The sequence below is a fragment of the Mustelus asterias genome, chromosome 7 (genome assembly GCF_964213995.1).
Source record: "Mustelus asterias chromosome 7, sMusAst1.hap1.1, whole genome shotgun sequence".
In the NCBI taxonomy this organism is placed as follows: domain Eukaryota; kingdom Metazoa; phylum Chordata; class Chondrichthyes; order Carcharhiniformes; family Triakidae; genus Mustelus; species Mustelus asterias.
In genome coordinates this window covers 39,147,862-39,168,068 of record NC_135807.1, presented here as the reverse complement: position 1 = coordinate 39,168,068, position 20,207 = coordinate 39,147,862, and the positions used below count along the sequence as shown (strand labels likewise).

The 20,207-nt window shown below is 43.0% G+C and overlaps 1 protein-coding gene across 6 annotated transcripts in view; it reads right to left on the bottom strand.

Moving 5' to 3' along the window:
* The window catches only part of LOC144495654 (uncharacterized), a 361,405-nt gene that overhangs the window by 134,744 nt on the left and 206,454 nt on the right, over positions 1-20,207 (bottom strand). For all 6 annotated transcript variants that reach the window (XM_078215920.1, XM_078215921.1, XM_078215916.1 and 3 more), the window contains exons 4-5: positions 18,831-18,944; positions 11,163-11,288 (exon numbers count right to left, since the gene is read on the bottom strand). In XM_078215920.1, the coding sequence (XP_078072046.1) occupies positions 11,163-11,288; positions 18,831-18,944 (240 nt within the window). The remainder of the gene's footprint in view (positions 1-11,162; positions 11,289-18,830; positions 18,945-20,207) is intronic.

Genomic DNA, 20,207 nt, shown 5'->3' with positions numbered 1-20,207 from the left:
CAATGATTTCCAAAGACAGTGTGACTACAGTGTAGGATTCATTACAAGTAAAAAAAAAATGTTAGAAAAGTTCAGGAGATCTGTCAGCATCTGGGGACAGAGAGAAACAATGTTAATGTTTCAAGTCCAAATGATTCTTCTTCAGAGCTCTGAAGAAGAATCACATGTACTCAAAACATTAACCGTCTCTCCACAGATGCTGCTGAACTTGAGTTTTTCCAGCATTTTCTGTTTACATTTCAGATTCTGCCGTATTTCGCCTTTATTTTAGTCTAAGGTCCATTATCCTCACCCAACATCTACATATGCATTTGTTCGGTAGGGGGGGGGGGAAATCATAGAATAGTTGATCAGTAGCATTAACATCACTCTCCCTAACAAAGAGCATGGATGCAAGTTTTAGCATCTCTACTGAGATTAGGCAATCCAACACAGAATGGGAACTGAAGGCTGATCCTCCTTGGTTTGTTTAGATCCGTTGTACATTAAGTGAGTTAACTGACCCGGACAGCCATCAGGAAATACAAGCTTTATTTTACTGACATAGACCAATGTCCTCAAGTCTAAATCCTTCAAGTCTTCAAATCAATGTTTGGGAACATAATGGACCTCTGTTACAAAAAAATCACAAATATTCCTTTATATATCACTTTTGCATATTTTCTCCTGTACCCAAAGAAAAACTCTATAGTTGGTTGTCAACACAATCATTTTCTGCAATGATCTGCACATACTTTTCAACTCAATGCTTTGAGAAATAGTTCAGGTTGTTTTCCTCTTTACGATTTTGTAAAAGAGGCCTATTACTTATAATAAACAGCTCATAGAACCCTAGAAATTATGACAGGATAGAAACAAGCATTTGATGCATCAATCCATACTGAAGCTATCTCCCATCAACCGGGTCTCATCCTATTTTTCTCATTCCCCACACTCTACTATCCAGTCTAATCCTACTCTCCTACGCGCATCCCTGAACCTATAATATCCAACCCCGATTAATCCCACTCTTTTCAATCCCCACATCCGTCAATATATAATACTCCTTTTCAGACAATAATCAAGTTTCCTTTTTAAAAAAATTATAGTCTGCTTAAGCAGCTATTTGTGGCAGATAATTACATATTTTAATCAATGCCTATCTGAAGCATTTTTCTAACTTCCCCTTTAATTCTTTCTGATGAGTCTAAAATTGTGTTCTCTCACTAATGTCTTACTAATCAATGGAAACAATCTGTATCATCATCTTAAAGACTTTAAAATGTTGAAGATTATTATATGGTCGTCCTTATCCTCTACAGCTGTAGTTTCTCCACTCTCTCTTGGCAACTGTAACCCCTCATGCCTGGTAACACCTGAATCAACGTACACTTTCTTTCCCTCCTGGAGGACAGACCCATCATCACCTGTGGCTCAATGCTGGCATGCACACATTCAAGACAGAAAGCTTTTTATTCAGTCCCATTCCAGAGACTTGAGCGCATAATCTCAGCTGACACTCCAGTGTAGTATTGAGGGAATGCTGTATTGTCAAAGGAGCTTAATTTTGAACATATGAGCTAGGAGAAGTTTGGAGAATTGGTAATGAAAAATAGGCTATGGTGGATTAAACAGATATTTTCCATCTGTCTTCACTATAGAGGACACCAATAACATCCCAGAGATAGCAGTAAATCGGGAAATGGAAGGGAGGGAGGAACTCAGGAAAATTATAATCACCAGGTAAGTGGTATTGAGCAAATTGTTGGGCCTGTGAGTCCCTGGTCCAGATGGACTTCACTCTAAGGTCTTGAAACAAGTGGCTAATGAGATAGCTGATGCATTGATTTTAACTTTCTTAAATTCCCTAGATTCATGGGAGGTTCCATTAGATTGGAAAATAGCAAATGTAACTCCCTTGTTCAAAAAGGGACAGACAGACAGGAAACTATAGGCCAATTAGCCTCATCTGTCATAGGGAAAACTTTTAGAACAAAGAACAGTACAGCACAGGAAACAGGCCCTTCGGCCCTCCAAGCCTGCGCCGCTCATTGGTCCAACAAGACCATTCGTTTGTATCCCTCCATTCCCAGACTGCTCATGTGACTATCCAGGTAAGTCTTAAACGATGCCAGCGTGTCTGCCTCCACCACCCTACTTGGCAGCGCATTCCAGGCCCCCACCACTCTCTGTAAAAAACGTCCCTCTGATATCTGAGTTATACCTCGCCCCTCTCACCTTGAGCCCGTGACCCATCGTGATCGTCACCTCCGACCTGGGAAAAAGCTTCCCACTGTTCACCCTATCTATACCCTTCATAATTTTGTACACCTCTATTAGGTCTCCCCTCATTCTCCATCTTTCCAGGGAGAACAAGCCCAGTTTACCCAATCTCTCCTCATAGCTAAGACCCTCCATACCAGGCAACATCTGCACTCTCTCTAAAGCCTCCATGTCCTTCTGGTAGTGCAGCGACCAGAACTGGACGCAGTTCTCCAAATGTGGCCTAACCAGCGTTCTATACAGCTGCAACATCAGACTCCAGCTTTTATACTCTTCACCTCGTCCTATAAAGGCAATCATACCATATGCCCTCTTCACCACCTTCTCCACCTGTGCTGTCACCTTCAAGGATTTGTGGACTTGCACACCTAGGTCCCTCTGTGTTTCTATACTCTTGATGGCTCTGCCATTTATTGTATAACTCCCCCCTACATTAGTTCTTCCAAAATGCATCACTTCGCATTTATCTGGATTAAATTCCATCTGCCATTTCTCCGCCCAATTTTCCAGCCTATCTATATCCTGCTGTACTGTCCGACAATGTTCATCGCTATCCGCAAATCCAGCCATCTTCGTGTCATCCGCAAACTTGCTGATAACACCAGTTACACCTTCTTCCAAATCATTTATATATATCACAAATAGCAGAGGTTCCAGTACAGAGCCCTGCGGAACACCACTGGTCACAGACCTCCAGCCGGAAAAAGACCCTTCGACTGCTACCCTCTGTCTCCTGTGGCCAAGCGAGTTCTCTACCCATCTAGCCACCTCTCCTTGTATCCCATGAGCCTTAACCTTCTTAACCAACCTGCCATGAGGGACTTTGTCAAATGCCTTACTGAAATCCATATAGACGACATCCACAGCCCTCCCTTCGTCAACCGTTTTTGTCACTTCCTCAAAAAAACTCCACCAAATTTGTAAGGCACGACCTCCCTCTTACAAAACCATGCTGTCTGTCACTAATGAGATTGTTCCATTCTAAATGCGCATACATCCTGTCTCTAAGAATCCTCTCCAACAACTTCCCTACCACGGACGTCAAGCTCACTGGCCTATAATTACCCGGGTTATCCCTGCTACCCTTCTTAAATAACGGTACCGCATTCTCTAGCCTCCAATCCCCAGGGACCTCACCTGTATCCAATGAAGAAGCCATCATTAAAGGTGTTACAGCAAGGCACTTGGAAAAATTCAAGTAATCATGCAAAGTCAACATGGCTTTGTGAAAGGGAAATCATGTTTAACCTTTATTGTAGGAGTCACATGTGCTGTGGATGCACTGTACTTAGATTTACAGATGGCATATGGTAAGGTGTCACATCAAAGGTTATGTCATAAAATAAAGGTTCAAAGTGCAGCGGGTGAGAGACTGGCATGGATTGAAGATTGCCTAGCTAACCCGAACAGAGTTGGCAAAAATGGATCTTCTTCTAGTTGGCAGGTTGTGATGAGTAGTGTGCCACAAGGGGCTTTAACTTTTCACAATTTATATAAATGACTTGGATGAACGGACTGAAGGTAGTGTTGCTAAATTTGCTAACAACACAATGATAAGTAGGAAAGTAAATTATGAAGAGGCTATAAAAGGGCATAGATAGATAGGTTAAGTGATTGGGCAAAAGTCTGGCAAATGGAGTACATTGTGGATAAATGTGAAATTTTCCATTTTGGCAGGAAGAATAAAAAAGTTTATTCTCCAAATGGTGAGGGGTTGCAGAGCTCCAAGTAATTAGAAAAGCTAATTGAATGTTATGGTTTGTGAGGGAAAGAAATTGATTGCAAAAGTAGAAGAGTTATACTTCATTTATACAGGGCATTGGTGAAACCGCATCTGGAGTATTGAGTACAGTATTGGTCTTTTTATTTCAGAAAGATATAAATGCATTAGAAATTCAGAGAAGGTCTACTAGATTAATATCAGGAAACAATGGGTTGTCTTCTGAGGAAAGGTTGGATTGGTTTGATTTGTATCCACTAGAGTTTAGAAGAGTAAGAGGCAACTTGATCAAAACCTTTAAGATCCTGAGGGGTGCTGAATGGATGGAAGTGAAGAGGATGTTTCCTCTTGTGGGAAAATCTAGAACAAAGGGTCACTTTTCAAAAATAAGGGGTCACTCATTTAAGACAGACATGAGGAGAATTTTTTAGTCTCAGAGGGTAGCGAGACTCTGAAACTCTGTTTCCACTGCTTTTTGAAGAAGAGTTCCAAAGACTGACAACCTTCAGAAAAATTCCTCCGCATCTCTATTTTAAATGAGCGATGGCTTATTTTCAAAATGTGACCTGTAGTTCTAGATCAGTGGTTCCCAAACTTTTTTCACTGGGCTGCACTTTCGGAATAAAAATTTGCTCCCGCCACACCGAATTTTTTATTGATAAGAAATACATTCAAAAACAAAAAAAAAACTCCTAGCAGTGCTTGATTCATAACATAAAACACAACTACTTTATAATATGATCATGGGACATCCAGAAAGTATAAAACAATGCTTGTTTAAGCCAGGTTTAAATGTTTCTTTGATTGTCCTTGAATCTTCCCGCCACACTTGCCATCCTCTCTCGCCGCACCAGTGTGGTGCGCCGCACCCTTTGGGAACCACTGTTCTAGATACTTCCACAAGAGGAAAATCCTTTCCTCATCCACCCTGTCAACACCTCCTCAGGATCTTATACATTTCAATCAAGTCACCCCTTACTCTGAACTCCAGCGGATACAAGTTTAGCCTGTCCAATCTTTCCTCATTAAGACAAAACCTGACCTTTCCAGATGTTGGTCCAATAAAACTTTGCCAAATTGCTTCCAGCTCATTTACATCCTTCCTTAAATATGGAGACCAATACTGTGCACAGTACTCAAAATGTGGTCTCAGTGTCCTGTTCAACTGAAGCATAAATTGCCTCCATTCATATTCAATTCCCTTCACAATAAACAATAACATTCTATTAGTTTTCCTAATTACTTGCTGCATCTGCATACTCGCCTTTTGTGATTCATGCAGTAGGAATGATGCGTTAAATGAGATACTGCCTATCCTCTCAAGTCAATACAAAAGACCTCAACCAAATCACTGAAACAAACTATCCAACCATTTCAAGCTGCTATTCATAGGACTTGGTTGAATGCAAATTGGAGGCCATGTTGCATACATTAGAACACTGACTACACTTCAAAAGACAGTTAATTGGCTAGAAAGTGCTTTATGGCATCGTGAAAGGTGCTGTGTAAATACAAATTATGGGCTATCTTAAACTCAATATTGTAGTCAAATTAAAGTTCAACATCAGAGAAGAGCAGGACACCAGGACAGGCAGTCAGTCAGCAGCATCTAGAGGAGAATGCGAGAGGAAGACACTGGGACAGGCTGTCAGGAGCACCTAGAGCTTATCACCGGAGAAATACAAGTTCATTAGTTGATGAGAAACTGCTGTTAGGGAGGGTTATCAAGTAGCGGAGAATTAGAAAACCATTTCTTTTTATACTTCAGAAAGAAACACAAGCAATAGGGAAATTACTGGATTTTGATTGTAGCTTAGACTGTAAGTACAGCTAAAAACATTTAATAATTAATATTTTAGAACTTCAAAACTAAATTTCTTTACTAAGGGGCTCTGGTTGTTTGTCTGACATAAATAAGAATAAAAATTTTCTAGTCTATATATTCTATTTAGTTATGTCTGGGGAGCTCAGTCCTGTGATTTGCACATTCTGTGTTATGTGGGAAATTCTAGACACTCCTGGTGGTCTGGATGATCATGTGTGTGGGAGGTGTCTCCAGCTGGAGTGACTCTCACTCTAGGCTTTGAGGGTTGAGCAGCAGCTGGGGCACTATGGTGCATTCACGACGCTTAAGCAAGTTCAGGCAGAGAGGGAATGGGTGACCGCCAGACAGAAGAAGGGGACCAGCCAGCTAAGAGGGAATCTCCTGAGTTCATCCCACTCATAAATTAGTTTCCAGCCTGGAAAAATGGTGAAAGTCACGGTTCCTCTGTGGAGACCAACCAGAGCCAAGGCCATGGCACTGTGGGTGGTCCAGCTGATCAGATGGGGAGGAAGCGTGGAAGGGCAATAGTGAGAGGGGATTTGTTAGTGAGGGGAGAAGGCAGGTGCTTCTGTGGCTGTGTGTTGCTTCCTGTGTGCCAGGATCAAGGATGTCATGGAACTGCTGCAGGACATTCTGCAGAGGAAATGTGAACATCCAAAGATTGTGATACGCATTGGGACCAATGACACAGGAAGAGAAATGAGGTCCTGCAAGCAGTCTTTAGGGAGTTGAGTAGGAACTTGAAAAGCAGAACTTCAAAACTAGCAATCACTGGATTATTCCTAGTGCCACATAATAGTGAGCATAGATAGAAACAGAAGGATAGAGCAGATGAATGTGTGGCTGGAGAGGTGATGCAGGAGGGCGAGCCTTAGCTTCCTGGGGCATTGGGACCATGTCTGTGGGAGGTGGGACCTGTACAAGTCAGACAAGTTACATCTGAACATGAACGGGACCAACATCATTGCAGGGAGGTTTGCTAGTGCTGTTGGGGCAGATTTATGCTAAATTGGCATGGGTTGGATCCTGCCAAGTGATTCAGAGAGGAGAGAAACTGCGATTGAATAAGAAGTTAAAATACCAGTAAGTGAGTCTGAAAGGATAAGGAAACATAGGCTAGATAATAAAGAAGCGAGTCTAGCAAGGCTAAATGGAATATATTTTAATGCAAGGAATCAGACAGACAAGCTGGCGACACAGATAGGCATGTGGAAGTTTGATATCATAGTTATGACCGAGACTTGGCTGAAAGCTGGGCAGGATTGGCAGCTCCTGATTATACAGTATTCAGATGAGATAGAGTGGGGGATGGGGAATCACCACACTGATCAAGGAGTCAATTATAGCAGTGAGAAGGGATGATACCCTGGAAGGATCATCAAATGAGGCTGTGTGGATAGAAGTAAAAAACACAAAAGGGGCAAACACACTCTTGGGTGTGTACGATAGGCCTCCAGTCAGTGAGAGGTAGAGTATTAAATATGTAATCAAATTTCAGAAATGTGTAGGAATAATAAGGCAGTAATTGTGGGGGATTTTAACTACCCAAATATTAACTGGGATAGTTTTAGTGTGCAAGATAAGGAGGGAGCAAAATTCTTAAATTACATCCAGGAAAACATTTATAGCCAGTATGTAGAAAGCCCAGCAAGGGAGGGGACAAATCTGGATCTAATATTCAGAAACGAGCTCCGGCAGATGGAAGGCATATCGGGAGGCGAGTATTTTGGAGGTAGTGACCATAAGTCAGTTAGATTCAGGATAGTTATGGAAAAGAATAAGGATGGACCGGGAATAAATGTTCTTAACTGGGGAAAGGCTAATTTTACTAAGATAAGATTCAATTTGGCCCAAGTGGACAGGAAACAGCTACTTGCAGCTAAAATTGTTTCAGGAACAGTGGGAGGTCTTTAAGGAGGAGATAGCGAGAGTACAGGGCAAATATATACCCGTAAAGACACAGGATGGGACCAAGACCAGGAAATCCTGACGTCAAGGGACATTAAGGTAGGGATCATGAAAAAAAAGAGAAGCTCATGGTTGATACCGAGGGCGCAATACAGCTAGAGGAGTATCGAAAGTACAGGGGGAACTTCAAATGGAAATTAAGAAAGCTAAGATACAAAAAACATTTGGCAGGTAGAAGAAAGGAAAACCCAAAGGCTCTTTTTTAAATATATAAAGAGAAAGAGAACTAGGGAAAGAGTAGGGCCAATTAGGGACCATATCCGGTGTGTGGGGATCCGGAAGATGAGTGGTATTCAATGAATACTGTGTGTCAGTCTTCACAATGTAAAGGACAACAAAAGTGTAGACATCAGGGTGGAGGACTATGAAATATTAGAGGAAATTAACAGAGACAGAGGAGGTACTCGCAGGTTTAGCAGCCTTAAAAGTGGATAAATCCGCAGGCCTGGATGAGATTTATCCCAGGTGGGAGGCAAGAGAGGAGAAATCGGAGCACTGTCAGTAATTTTCAAATCCACTCTGGCCACAGGTGAGGTCATGATGTGGAGATGCCGGCGTTGCACTGGGGTAAGCACAGTAAGAAGTCTCACAACACCAGGTTAAAGTCCAACAGGTTTATTTGGTAGCAAATACCATAAGCTTTCGGAGCAATGCTCCTTCGTCAGATGGAGTGGTCTCTGTTCTCAAACAGGGCACAGACACAGAAATCAAATTACAGAATACTGATTAGAATGCAAATCTCTACAGCCAGCCAGGTCATCTGACGAAGGAGCATTGCTCCGAAAGCTTATGGTATTTGCTACCAAATAAACCTGTTGGACTTTAACCTGGTGTTGTGAGACTTCTTACAGGTGAGGTGCCAGAGGACTGGAGGATAGCTAACATTGTCCCATTGTTTAAAAAAAGGGAAGTAGGGTTAGACCAGGAAATTATAGGCCAGTCCTCTAACCTCAGTGGTAGGGAAGTTACTGGAAGGAATTCCGAGGGGCAGGATATATCTGCACTTGTATAGACCTAGATTAATCAGTGAAAGTCAGCATGGATTTGTCAAGGGAAGATCGTGTTTGACAAATTTAATCAAATGTTTTTTTAGGAGGTAACCAGGAGTGTTGATGAGGGCAATGCATCTGATGTGGTCTGGATAGACTTTAGCAAGGATTTAGATAAGGTCCTTCATGGCAGACTGGTTAAGAAAGTTAGGGCCCATGAGATCCAAGGCAAAGTAGCACATTGGATCTAAAGTTGGCTGAGAAGCAGGGGGCAGAGGGTGATGGTAAAGGGATGTTTCTGTGACCAAGTTTGTTTCCAGTAGGATTCCATTGGGCTCAGTGGTTGGGTAATTGCTATTTGTGATGTAATTAATGATTTGGACTTAAATGTAGGGGGTATGATCAAGAAGTTCACAGATGAATGAAAATCGGTAGGGTGGTAAATAGTGAGGAGGATAATCAAAGATGCAGGAGGATATCAATGGACTGGTCAGGTGGGCTGAGCAGAGGCAAGTGGAATTCAACCCAGAAAAGTGTGAGGTGATACACTTAGGGAGGGCTAACAAGGCAAAAGGATTATCTTATGAATAGTGTGACCCTGTCAAGTATTGAAGATCAGAGGGACCTTGGAGTGCATATCCACAGATCCCTGAAGGTAGGACAAGTCGATAAGGTGTTAAGAAGGCACATGGGATACCTGCCTTTCTTTATTAGCTGAGGCCATAGAATACAAGAATGGCACGGTGGTTACCGTTGCTGCCTCACAGCGCCAGGGTCCGGGGTTCAATTCCAACCTCAGGTGACTGTCTGTGTGGAGTTTGCACATTCTTCCCTGTCTGCGTGGGTTTCCTCTGGGTTCTCCGGTTTCCTCCCACAGTCCAAAGATGTGCAGACTAGGTTGATTGGCCATGTTAAATATGACCCTAGTGTCAGGGGATTAGTAGGGTAACTATATGGGGTTACGGGGATAGGGCCTGGGTGGGATTGTGGTCGGTGCAAACTCGATGGGCCAAATAGCCAAATTGCACTGTAGGATTCTATGATTCTATGAATCTAAGAAGAGCAGTGAGGCCATGCTGGAAATGTATAATACGCTGGTTAGGCCACAACTGGAATAATGTGTGCAGTTCTGGTCACCACATTATAGTAAGGATGTGATTGCACTGGAGAGGGTGCAGGGGAGATTTACCAGGATGCCGGATAAAAGCAAATTACTGCGGATGCTGGAATCTAAAACCAAAAGAGAAAACACTGGAAAATCTCAGCAGGTTTGGCAGCATCTGTAAGGAGAGAAAAGAGCTGACGTTTCGAGTCCAGATGACCCTTTGTCAAAGCCATACAGACAGTCATCTGAGGTCGGAATTGAACCCAGCGCTGTGAGGCAGCAGTGGTAACCACCATGCCATCTCTTGTATTCTATGGCCTCAGCTAATAAAGAAAGGCAGGTATCCCATGTGCCTTCTTAACACCTTATCGTCTTGCCCGACCTTTAGGGATTTGTTGATAGGTCCAAGGTCCCTCTGATCTTCAATACTTTACAGGGTCACACTATTCATAAGCTTTGACAAAGGGTCGCCTGGACTCGAAATGTCAGCTCTTTTCTCTCCTTACAGATGCTGCCAGACCTGCTTGAGATTTTCCAGCATTTTCTCTTTTGGTTTCATTTACCAGGACACTGCTTGGTCTGAAATAGGAGGAGAGGTTGGATAGGCTCGGGCTGTTTTCCTTGGAGCAGCAAAGATTGAGAGGGGTCCTGATAGAGGTGTATGAGATTATAAGGGGCATAGTTGGGTGGAAAGGAAGGCATATTTTCCATTAGTAAAGAGGTCAATAACCAAGGGGCTTAGATTTAAGGTAAGAGGTAGAAGGCCAAGAAGCGTATGGGGGAAATGTTTCACCAAGAGGGTGGGTGGGTGTCTGGAACTCTCTGTCTGAAAGCGTCATCAAGTCAGAGCCTCTCATAACGTTTATGAATTATTTAGATATTCATTTGCACTGCCGTAACCTCCAGGATTATGGACCAAGTGTTGGGAAATGAAATCAACGCAGTCAGATCTTTGTTGACTGGTGTGGACACGTTGGGCCGAATGGCCTCCTCCTGTGCTGTAAAATTCTATGAATCTATCACTTCTTTGCTTTTCTATTCCGTGCTTCTAGATAGAAAATCAAAGATGTGATTTGCTTCTATTTTACCTGCTTCACTGCACCCTTTAATGACTTGCTCCAATATAAAAAAGTTCTATTGTGCAATTTTGAGCAGTACAGAATATTATTCCTGAAACCTTTCTAATAAGAACCTAACAAACAATACAGATTTTGTAATTGGCGAACAATTTAGGTTTTGATGCTGAAAACTAAAGTTTAAATCAAGGCAGTGTAAGAAAGCTTTCACACATACCCGCCACTTTAGCTGGAGAGCTTAGGTGTTGCAGTGTTGGACAAGATGTAACTGCACCCTTCGTTTCGGGATGTAGCATAGATCCAAAGCTCAACAGCTCTTCAGCATCAGGTCCTTTTAGCATGCCTGCAGGAAACAACAAAAATTGTTACAAGCTTCAACATTGCTCAGTTGGCATCCCCCCCTCCTCCCCCACTCAGAGGCAGCAGTTCAGTGCAGCAGGAGTGCTGTCTCTTGATGAAATGTTACCCATCCACATGTTCCAATGGTTTACGTCAATATAGAAGGGCCCCTAGTTTCAACTTGAGATTCGGAGATCCTGCCACCCACACATTCCTCTCCGATAAAAAGCAGACTAACGTGGTCAATCATCTCACCCTGTTGATGGTATGTTTCTGCATGCAGTATATAACCAGACAATGGCAAAGCCATTTTGGGATATTAGAGATTATTTAAATGGAATTTCTTTTGAAACAAAGTTTCTACTTTTTAAAAGATGGAAAATGTACAGGTGTGGTGACAAACGTGACCCTACAATCCATTGAGACTTTCAGCTCGGCCATGATGGGGAAGGAGTGAGAGCTAATGAGAGAATTTGCACTTACAAAGCATCTTTCATGATCTCAGGGCATCCTAAAGTGCTAGATGCCCAATTAATAATACAATTAGATAAATCGCTGTCACTAAGATTGAGACCATTTGTTTAGCTGCTGCTGTGACTGCGCTCACAGCTGTATAAGCCATCATTTTTGACCTCTCCAACATTCAACAGTCAACTATCCCTTTTCCACTGTTACCCAGCAGAATGGACCTGCCCGTACCAGATTCCATTCTTACACATGTAAACTAGATGTTCTCCTGTAACAATTTCCTTTCCTACTCCTCATAAATGCCTCTGAAGCCATCCAAGAATCCATTCTTGGCCCCTTCCACTTTGGGCATCACGGTGGCACAGTGGTTAGCACTGCTGCCTCACGGCATCAGGGACCCGAATTCAATTCCGGACTTGGGTCACTGTCTGCACGTTCTCCCCATGTCTGCGTGGGTTTCCTCCGGGTGCTCCCGTTTCCTCCCACAGTCCAAAAGACATGCTGGTTAGGTGCATTGGCCATGCTAAATTCTCCCTCAGTGTACCCAAACAGGTGCCGGAGTATGGCGACTAAGGAATTTTCATAGTAACGTCATTGCAGTGTTAATATATGCCTGCTTGTGAAATTAATAAATAAAATTTTATATGCCACTGACATAATTTGTTGATGTGGGGCACAATTCTCCCAAAATATTTCTAGCTGTTGTCCCTGGTGGGAAAAGCGGTGGGTCGGCGCAATCCGCCCTCACAGATTTCTTTTGGAGCTAGGAGTGGTTCCGACTGGAAAATAGATGCGTGGGACCTAAAGACGCCAGCAAGGCCAGCTCCTCAGAGATCAGCCCCCCCCCCCCACCCCCCGCCAGCAAAGACCCTCCCAATTGCCACATCAAATCCCCCCCCCCCTCCCCCGGCCAGCAAAGACCCTCCCAATCGCCACATCAAGTCCTATGCCTCACCCCAAATGAACAAAATCCCACCATGGGGTCGCCAAGGGCTACCCCTTCATGTCCCTTCAGGCTCCACCCCTTGGCAGAGCCAATCTTGCAATGTCCCCTGGCAGCACCAGGTGGTAGTGTCAAGGCACTGCCCAGCCATATCCCTGACCACCCGGAGGCTCCAATGGCTTTCGAATCCCCCAGCATGGTCATCACATCTGTTCTTCATTTGTGGAGACCAGTATCGTTTCCCCTAAGCTTTACATTGTGCCGATGGGTGGGTGCTAAATACTGGGAGCTGGATGAATCCAGCTAAAAATAGAAAATGCATATTTAAATAAGGATTTAAATATGTTAATCCGATTCACACCTTTATTGGGAGTGATCTCAGTCATCTTTTTGTTACCACCAGACTCTACTATTCCAAAGCTCTCCTGGTTAGCCTTGAATCTTCTATCCTGCATAAACTATAACTGACCCAAAACTCTAATGCCAGTATTATAACCTGCTCCAAGTCTCAGTCATCCATCACCCTGTGCTAATGCTCACATTCTTCCATAGCCTCAACTATGTATACAACCTCCTGAAGTCATCAAGTTTCTAACATTACTGCATTCCTCCAACTCTGGCCTCCTGTACATTCACCACTCGCTTTGTTCCATAAGTTAGCCATGCCTTCTGCCCGTTAGGCTCAAAGCTACTGAAATCTACCGCTATAATTCACCACCTCTTTAGATCTTTTAGTTCTTTTAAAGTTCTCCTTAAAACCTACTGCTTTTACCAAGCTTTTAATCAACAATCCTAATATTTCCTCCTCAGCTTGTTTTAGTCTAATGACAACTTATGAAGTGCACTGAAACATTTTCCTAGTGATGAAGAAGATGGCAGATCCTTGGTAGATGAAGATCATTGGAAGGGTCATCTCTGTGGTAACTGGCATGATTTTTGGTGTCTGAATGGACTGCTTCAGTATCTGAGGAGTGGCGAATATTATTAAACATTGCACAAGCATCAGTTAAAATCCCCACATCTGACTTCATGGTGAGGGAAGGTCATTGATGAAGCTCCTGAAAACAGTTGGGCCTGAGATGCTCCGACACTACCCTGAGGAACTCCTACAGCGATTTTTAAAATATTTGTTCTTGGGTTATGGGTGCCACTGGCTAGATCAGCATTTATTGCCCTTCCCTAATTGTCCTCGAGAAAGTGATGGAAAGCACCTTCTTGAACTGCTACAGTCCATGTGAACAAAGAACAAAGAAAATTACAGCACAGGAACAGGCCCTTTGGGCCCTCCAAGCCTGCACTGACCATGCTGCCCGACTGAACTAAAGCCCCCTACCCTTCCGGGGACATATCCCTCTATTCCCATCCTATTCATGTATTTGTCAAGACGCCCCCTAAAAGTCACTACCGTATCCACTTCCACTACCTCCCCCGGCAACGAGTTCCAGGCACCCACCACCCTCTGTGTAAAAAATCTGCCTTGTACATCTCCTTTAAACCTTGCCCCTCGCACCTTAACTCTGTGCCCCCTAGTAATTAACTCTTCCACCCTGGGAAAAAGCTTCTGACTATCCACTCTGTCCATGCCTCTCATAATCTTGTAGAGTTCTATCAGGTCGCTCCTCAACCTCCGTCGTTCCAGTAAAACAAACCAAGTTTCTCCAACCTCGCCTCATAGCTAATGCCCTCCATACCAGGCAACATTCTGTTAAATCTTTTCTGTACCCTCTCCAAAGCCTCCACATTCTTCTGGTAGTGTGGCAACCAGAATTGAACATTATATTCCAAGTGCGGCCTGACTAAGGTTCTATAAAGCTGCAACATGACTTGCCAATTTTTAAACTCAATGCCCCAGCCGATGAACGCAAGCATGCCGTATGCCTTCCTTGACTGCCTTCTCCACCTGCATTGCCACTTTCAATGACCTGTGTACCTGTTCACCCAGATCCCTTTGCCTATCAATACTCCTAAGGGTTCTGCCATTTACTGTACATTTCCTATCTGTATTAGACCTTCCAAAATGCATTATCTCACATTTGTCCAGATTAAACTCCAGCTGCCATCTCTCCGCCCAAGTCTCCAACTGATCTATATCCTGCTGTATCCTCTGATGGTCCTCATCGCTATCCGCAAATCCACCAACCTTTGTGTCGTCCGCAAACTTACGAATCAAACCAGTTACATTTTCCTCCAAATCATTTATATATATTACAAACAGAAAGGTCCCAGCATGATCCCTGAGGAACGCCACTGGTCACAGCCCTCCATTCAGAAAAGCACCCTTCCACTGCTACCCTCTGTCTTCTTTGACCGAATAAACCTGTTGGACTTTAACCTGGTGTTGTTAGACTTCTTACTACGTTCTTTGACCGAGCCAGTTTTGTATCCACCTTGCCAGCTCACCTCTGATCCCATGTGACTTCACCTTCTGCACCAGGCTGCCATGAGGGACCTTGTCAAAGGCCTTACTGAAGTCCATGTAGACAACATCCATTGCCCTATCCTCATCAATCATCTTTGTCACTTCTTCAAAAAACTCGATCAAGTTAGTGAGACATAACCTCCCCTTCACAAAACCATGTTGCATCTCACTGATACATCCACTTATGTGGTGTAGGTACACCCACAATGTAGTTCGGGAGGGAGTCCCATGATTTTGTTCCAGTGACAGTGAAGAAATGACAGTATCGTTCAAAATCAGGATGTTGCATGGCTTGAAGTTACAGGAGGTGGTGTTCCCATGCATCTGCTGCCCTTGTCCTTCTAGGTGGTAGAAGTCAGGGGCTTGGAAGGTGCTGTCGAAAGAGCCTTTTTAAGTTTCTGCAGTGCATCTTGCAGATGGTACACACTGTTGCCAGTGTGTGTAAATGCTGGAGGGCATGGAGGTTGGAATTAGTGGATAGGGTGTCAATTAAGTCATTCTACTTTGTCCTGGATGGTGTTAAGCTTCTCATGTTGTTGGAGCTGTGCTCATCCAGACAAGTGGAGAGTATTCCATCACACTCCTGACTTGGGCCTTGTAGATGGTGAACAGGCCTTGGGGAGTCAGGAAGCAAGTGCGGCACGGTGGCACAGTGGTTAGCACTGCTGCCTCACAGCGACAGGGACCCGGGTTCAATTCCCGGCTTGAGTCACTGTGTGGAGTCTGCACGTTCTCCCCATGTCTGGTGGGTTTTCACCCGGTGTTCCAGTTTCCTCCCACAGTCCGAAAGACGTGCTGGGTTAGGTGAATTGGCCATGCTAAATTCTCCCTCAGTGCACCCGAGTGTGACAACTAGGGGATTTTCACAGTAACTTCATTGCAGTGTTAAACACAAATAAACAAATAAATAAGTTAGTCCCCACAGAATTTTCCAGCCTCTGACCTGCTTTTGTAGCCATAGCATGGCCCAGTACAGATTCTTTTCATGATGTACCAAAGTGCATCAGCAGTTGCATTTGTTTTTTGTACAGAACCATGATTCTGACCATACAAGGTAACAAAACCCATCAGTATACTTGAATTTTGGTAGAAATGCAAATGAATGGGTTCATCAAACAGAATTCAAGTTGCAACCAAAGGAGTTATTGGCCTTGGATAGTTGATTATGTCCTTGTTAACAGTGGTGTCATTTGAAATAATACTAGCTTGACGGATGAATTGTACAACTACAATGAGGTTGCTGCTTTCAATGCTGATCTGCAGTGAATTATAATTTTCTTGGGAGTGACATTGGTAAAGCACTTTTGTTTTTAGGCTATTATTAAGGCCAAAGGCATTTGCTGCATCAGAGGAACAGTTTACAATAAGCTGCATTGCTTCCTCCGTGTATGTCAGAAGGGTGCAATTACTACATTAATGCAAATGGTTGTTGCTGCGCAAATAGTTTCCTCATCTGCTTAAATAGCCCACTGCAATTTATAGTACCATAGATTGTGGTGTATAAGTTGAGCCAGTGTATAAGATAACCCCATTCTTTTGGTGCATGCTTTAAACACTTCATAAGTCGGCACATGAAATCAAGCAGGCAATATCAAGATGATTTGCACAAGTTTAAGACACACTCAAACCATGAACAGAAATGGGTCCTTCGGCAAAAAGAATCAAGTGCGATGCTGGTTTCAAGCTAAAAGTTGTAATGCTTGATCATTCATAAAGTAACAGTGCTGTAGCAAGGGAGTTCTGTGTTAGTGAAAAACTGGTGTGGGAATGGAGGAAGGAAGAATCCACTCTGAAGAAAGTGCCCCAGACCAAATGTGCCATAAGAATAGGGACCAGCCACTGACTTGACCTTGAGAAGCATGTGTCAGAATAGGTTCTCAAGGTTCATCAGAATGGTTACGTTATCAGACTGGAAACATGTGTGGTTTTGTCATTGTAGGACGCTGCTGATGCACAAACTGTCATTACCCGACAGTGTACCCGAACAGGCGCCGGAGTGTGGCGACTAGGGGATTTTCACAGTAACTTCATTGCAGTGTTAATGTAAACCTACTTGTGACTGACTAATAAATAAACTTTAACTTTAGAGCGTTCATAAACTTGCAGAATATCCAATTAAATGGATGGAAAGAAAGATTATTTGTTCTGGAGGGATGATTCCGAAACCAGAAGCTCTAAATCTGGTCCAGAGTAGGATCCTTACGATGATGCCATAGCCAAAATGACTCAGTAAATTTGATTAACTCTGCATGGGATGTCAAACGTATCAATTTGGCAATTTTAAAATTGTTCTTAAAATGTTTTGATTGCAGTTGAATACATATTTATAGACTTAATTCATTCAATAAAACCTATCACATTGATTTAATTTCAATTACAGGTGCTTCTTCCTCCTCATTTCAAAATGGCGATGACTTACACCAACACCAATAGTTCACATTTTATACTTTGTGTATAAACTGACACTCGTTTGTGGAAGGATTTTCACTGGTGTAGAACAGTCGACTTACTGTCATTGACAGTAACACATAGTAAGCAAAGTGCTTGGAGATGCTCAGAGATATTAGAAAATAAGGCATGGATATATATATATATATGAAATAGTATTCGTGTGCAATAAAGAAGTTCAGACAATGGCACTTGGTCAGACTCCCATCTCCACTCTTCATAAACTTAACCTCTGCTGCCCGGGCGGCACGGTAGCACAGTGGTTAGCACTGCTGCTTCACAGCTCCAGGGTCCCGGGTTCGATTCCCGGCTCGGGTCACTGTCTGTGTGGAGTTTGCACATTCTCCTCGTGTCTGCGTGGGTTTCCTCCGGGTGCTCCGGTTTCCTCCCACAGTCCAAAGATGTGCGGGTTAGGTTGATTGGCCAGGTTAAAAATTGTCCCTGAGATGCGTAGTTAGCGGGTAAATATGTGGGGGTAGGGCATGGGTGGGATTGTGGTCGGTGCAGACTCGATGGGCCGAATGGCCTCCTTCTGCACTGTCGGGTTTCTATGTATTCTATGTATATCCTAACTTGCATCACTTACCATTCATCTTTCCGTGTTAGTTGGTCTATATTGCTGTCAGCCTGATAGCGTTTCGATTTCAAAATTCTTACCCTTGTTTTCAAATCCCTCCATGGTTTCACCCTTTTTTCATCAACTCCTGCAGCCACAACCTGCCAAGATATCGCGCTCTTCCAAAACTGGGCTCTTGCGCACCCTCTGATTTTTAATTACTTTACCACAGATGGTTGTGCTTTCAGTTGCCAAGGCCGTAAACTCAAATTCCTTCCCTAAATATCTTCATCCTTCTCCCTCATCAGTCTTTAAAATCTTCTTCCATATCTTATGTGGTTTAGTGTCTTATTTTATTTGGTAATGCTCCTGGAAAGCACTTTAAATTTAAATAACTATTATTGTTTATAATTTTTTTACAACATGGAGGGATAAAAGTTTCTCCCCTCCTAAACACACCAAGTAAACCAACCTATTGTTTACAATATTCGGAGTGTTTGGGGCTAAGGATTTGCGGGGGGGGGGGGGGGGGGTGCAACAAAAGCACCTACTAATGGTTCACAGAGTTATATTTTGCCAATCCTCAATTAAAGAATATAAGGGTATGAGACATCAAGAGAGAAATGGTCAAGAAACTCCACAATTTTCTCCTTTCCCTGCAAATTAAAAAAAAGAGTTTGCACCTTAAATTTTGAGAGTTTAGTATCCTTACCAAGAAGGCTGAAGGAAGGCTCTGTACTCAACTGTGCTGAAGGTGACATCCCTTCTATGTAATGATTACCACCAAAAGACAGCAGCTCCACACCCAATGGTGTTTTGTGTATTTCTGTAAGTTAAAGCACATAAGAGGTTAAGATTTACCACCCTGTCCCATTATTTAAAGTATTGTTGATAAAACAATCATTTCCTATTATAAGCTTAAGTTTGCTTCCTATTTTTCTCACCCCTCTCCTGAAGATCCTGATGGGGTGCAATTATACAGCATTGAAGGCCTAATCAGGATTTGCTGGCTAAATTTCCAAAGTTGAATATCTTGATGACTAATAAAGCTCATGTATCAAAAATAATGAGGCACCAAAAAGGGCAGTTAGTGATCAAGTCAGCCTCGAGACAGAAGGGTGTCAAATTACTGGATAGGAAGTGAGAAGCTGCTACAACGGATCCAAGAATTGACCCTTACAAATAAATCAACTGCTGTGATCTGTTTGGAGACTAACAGGTCTTTTCTGTTGCTCAGTTTGTAATACTCTTGCTTCTGAGTAAGGAGGTTGAGAGTTCAAGTCACATTCCAAGACTTGGGCACTCCAATGCAGTATTGTGGGAGTACTGCATTGTCACTGGTGCTGTTTTCACATGGGACATTAGACCACCTGTCCTCTCAGGTGAATGTACAAGATCCCAAGGTAGTACTTTGAAGGTAAGCGGGAGTTATCCCTCAATCTTTTCTCAAAAACAGACTACATGGTCATCACCACATTTCTGTTCATGGGATCTTGTGTGTGCAAATTGGCTGCCACATTTCCTACGTTACAGTAGTGATTAGACTTCTAAAGGACTTCATTGGCTGCAAGTGTTTTGAAATGTCTGTGTGAAAGGAGCTATATAAATGCAAGTCTTTCTTTTGATGTGTTTGGACAATGGGCCCCCAAGTCTGGCATTTAACTTAGACCCACATATTATTATTCATGGGAGAAGGACCAATGCTAAGTGCACTTGAACCTTATAACACAAATGAAACTTGTAACAAAAGAAAACGTTGATGCACAAGGTTCACAATCAATGATGGAAACTACAGCTAAAGCAAAGAGAGTACAGGGCTGCATTCACAGGGCTATCCATGACAAAATACATGACTTTACCCTCAGACTAAACCTTGATTAGGTTTCATTCAGTATACGGTGTTCAATTTTGGCCCCTTTGCCACAAATGATATTGAAGGCTAAGAAAAGGAGGAGCAAAATTGATCTCAAGTTTATAATGACAGGTACTCAGATAGGCCTCAAGAGTAGGACTATAAATGTGATTGTGGGCTTCAGGAATAAAATGACTAGGTTCTGAGCACAGAAGTCATTTCATTAGCAGGAGTGGG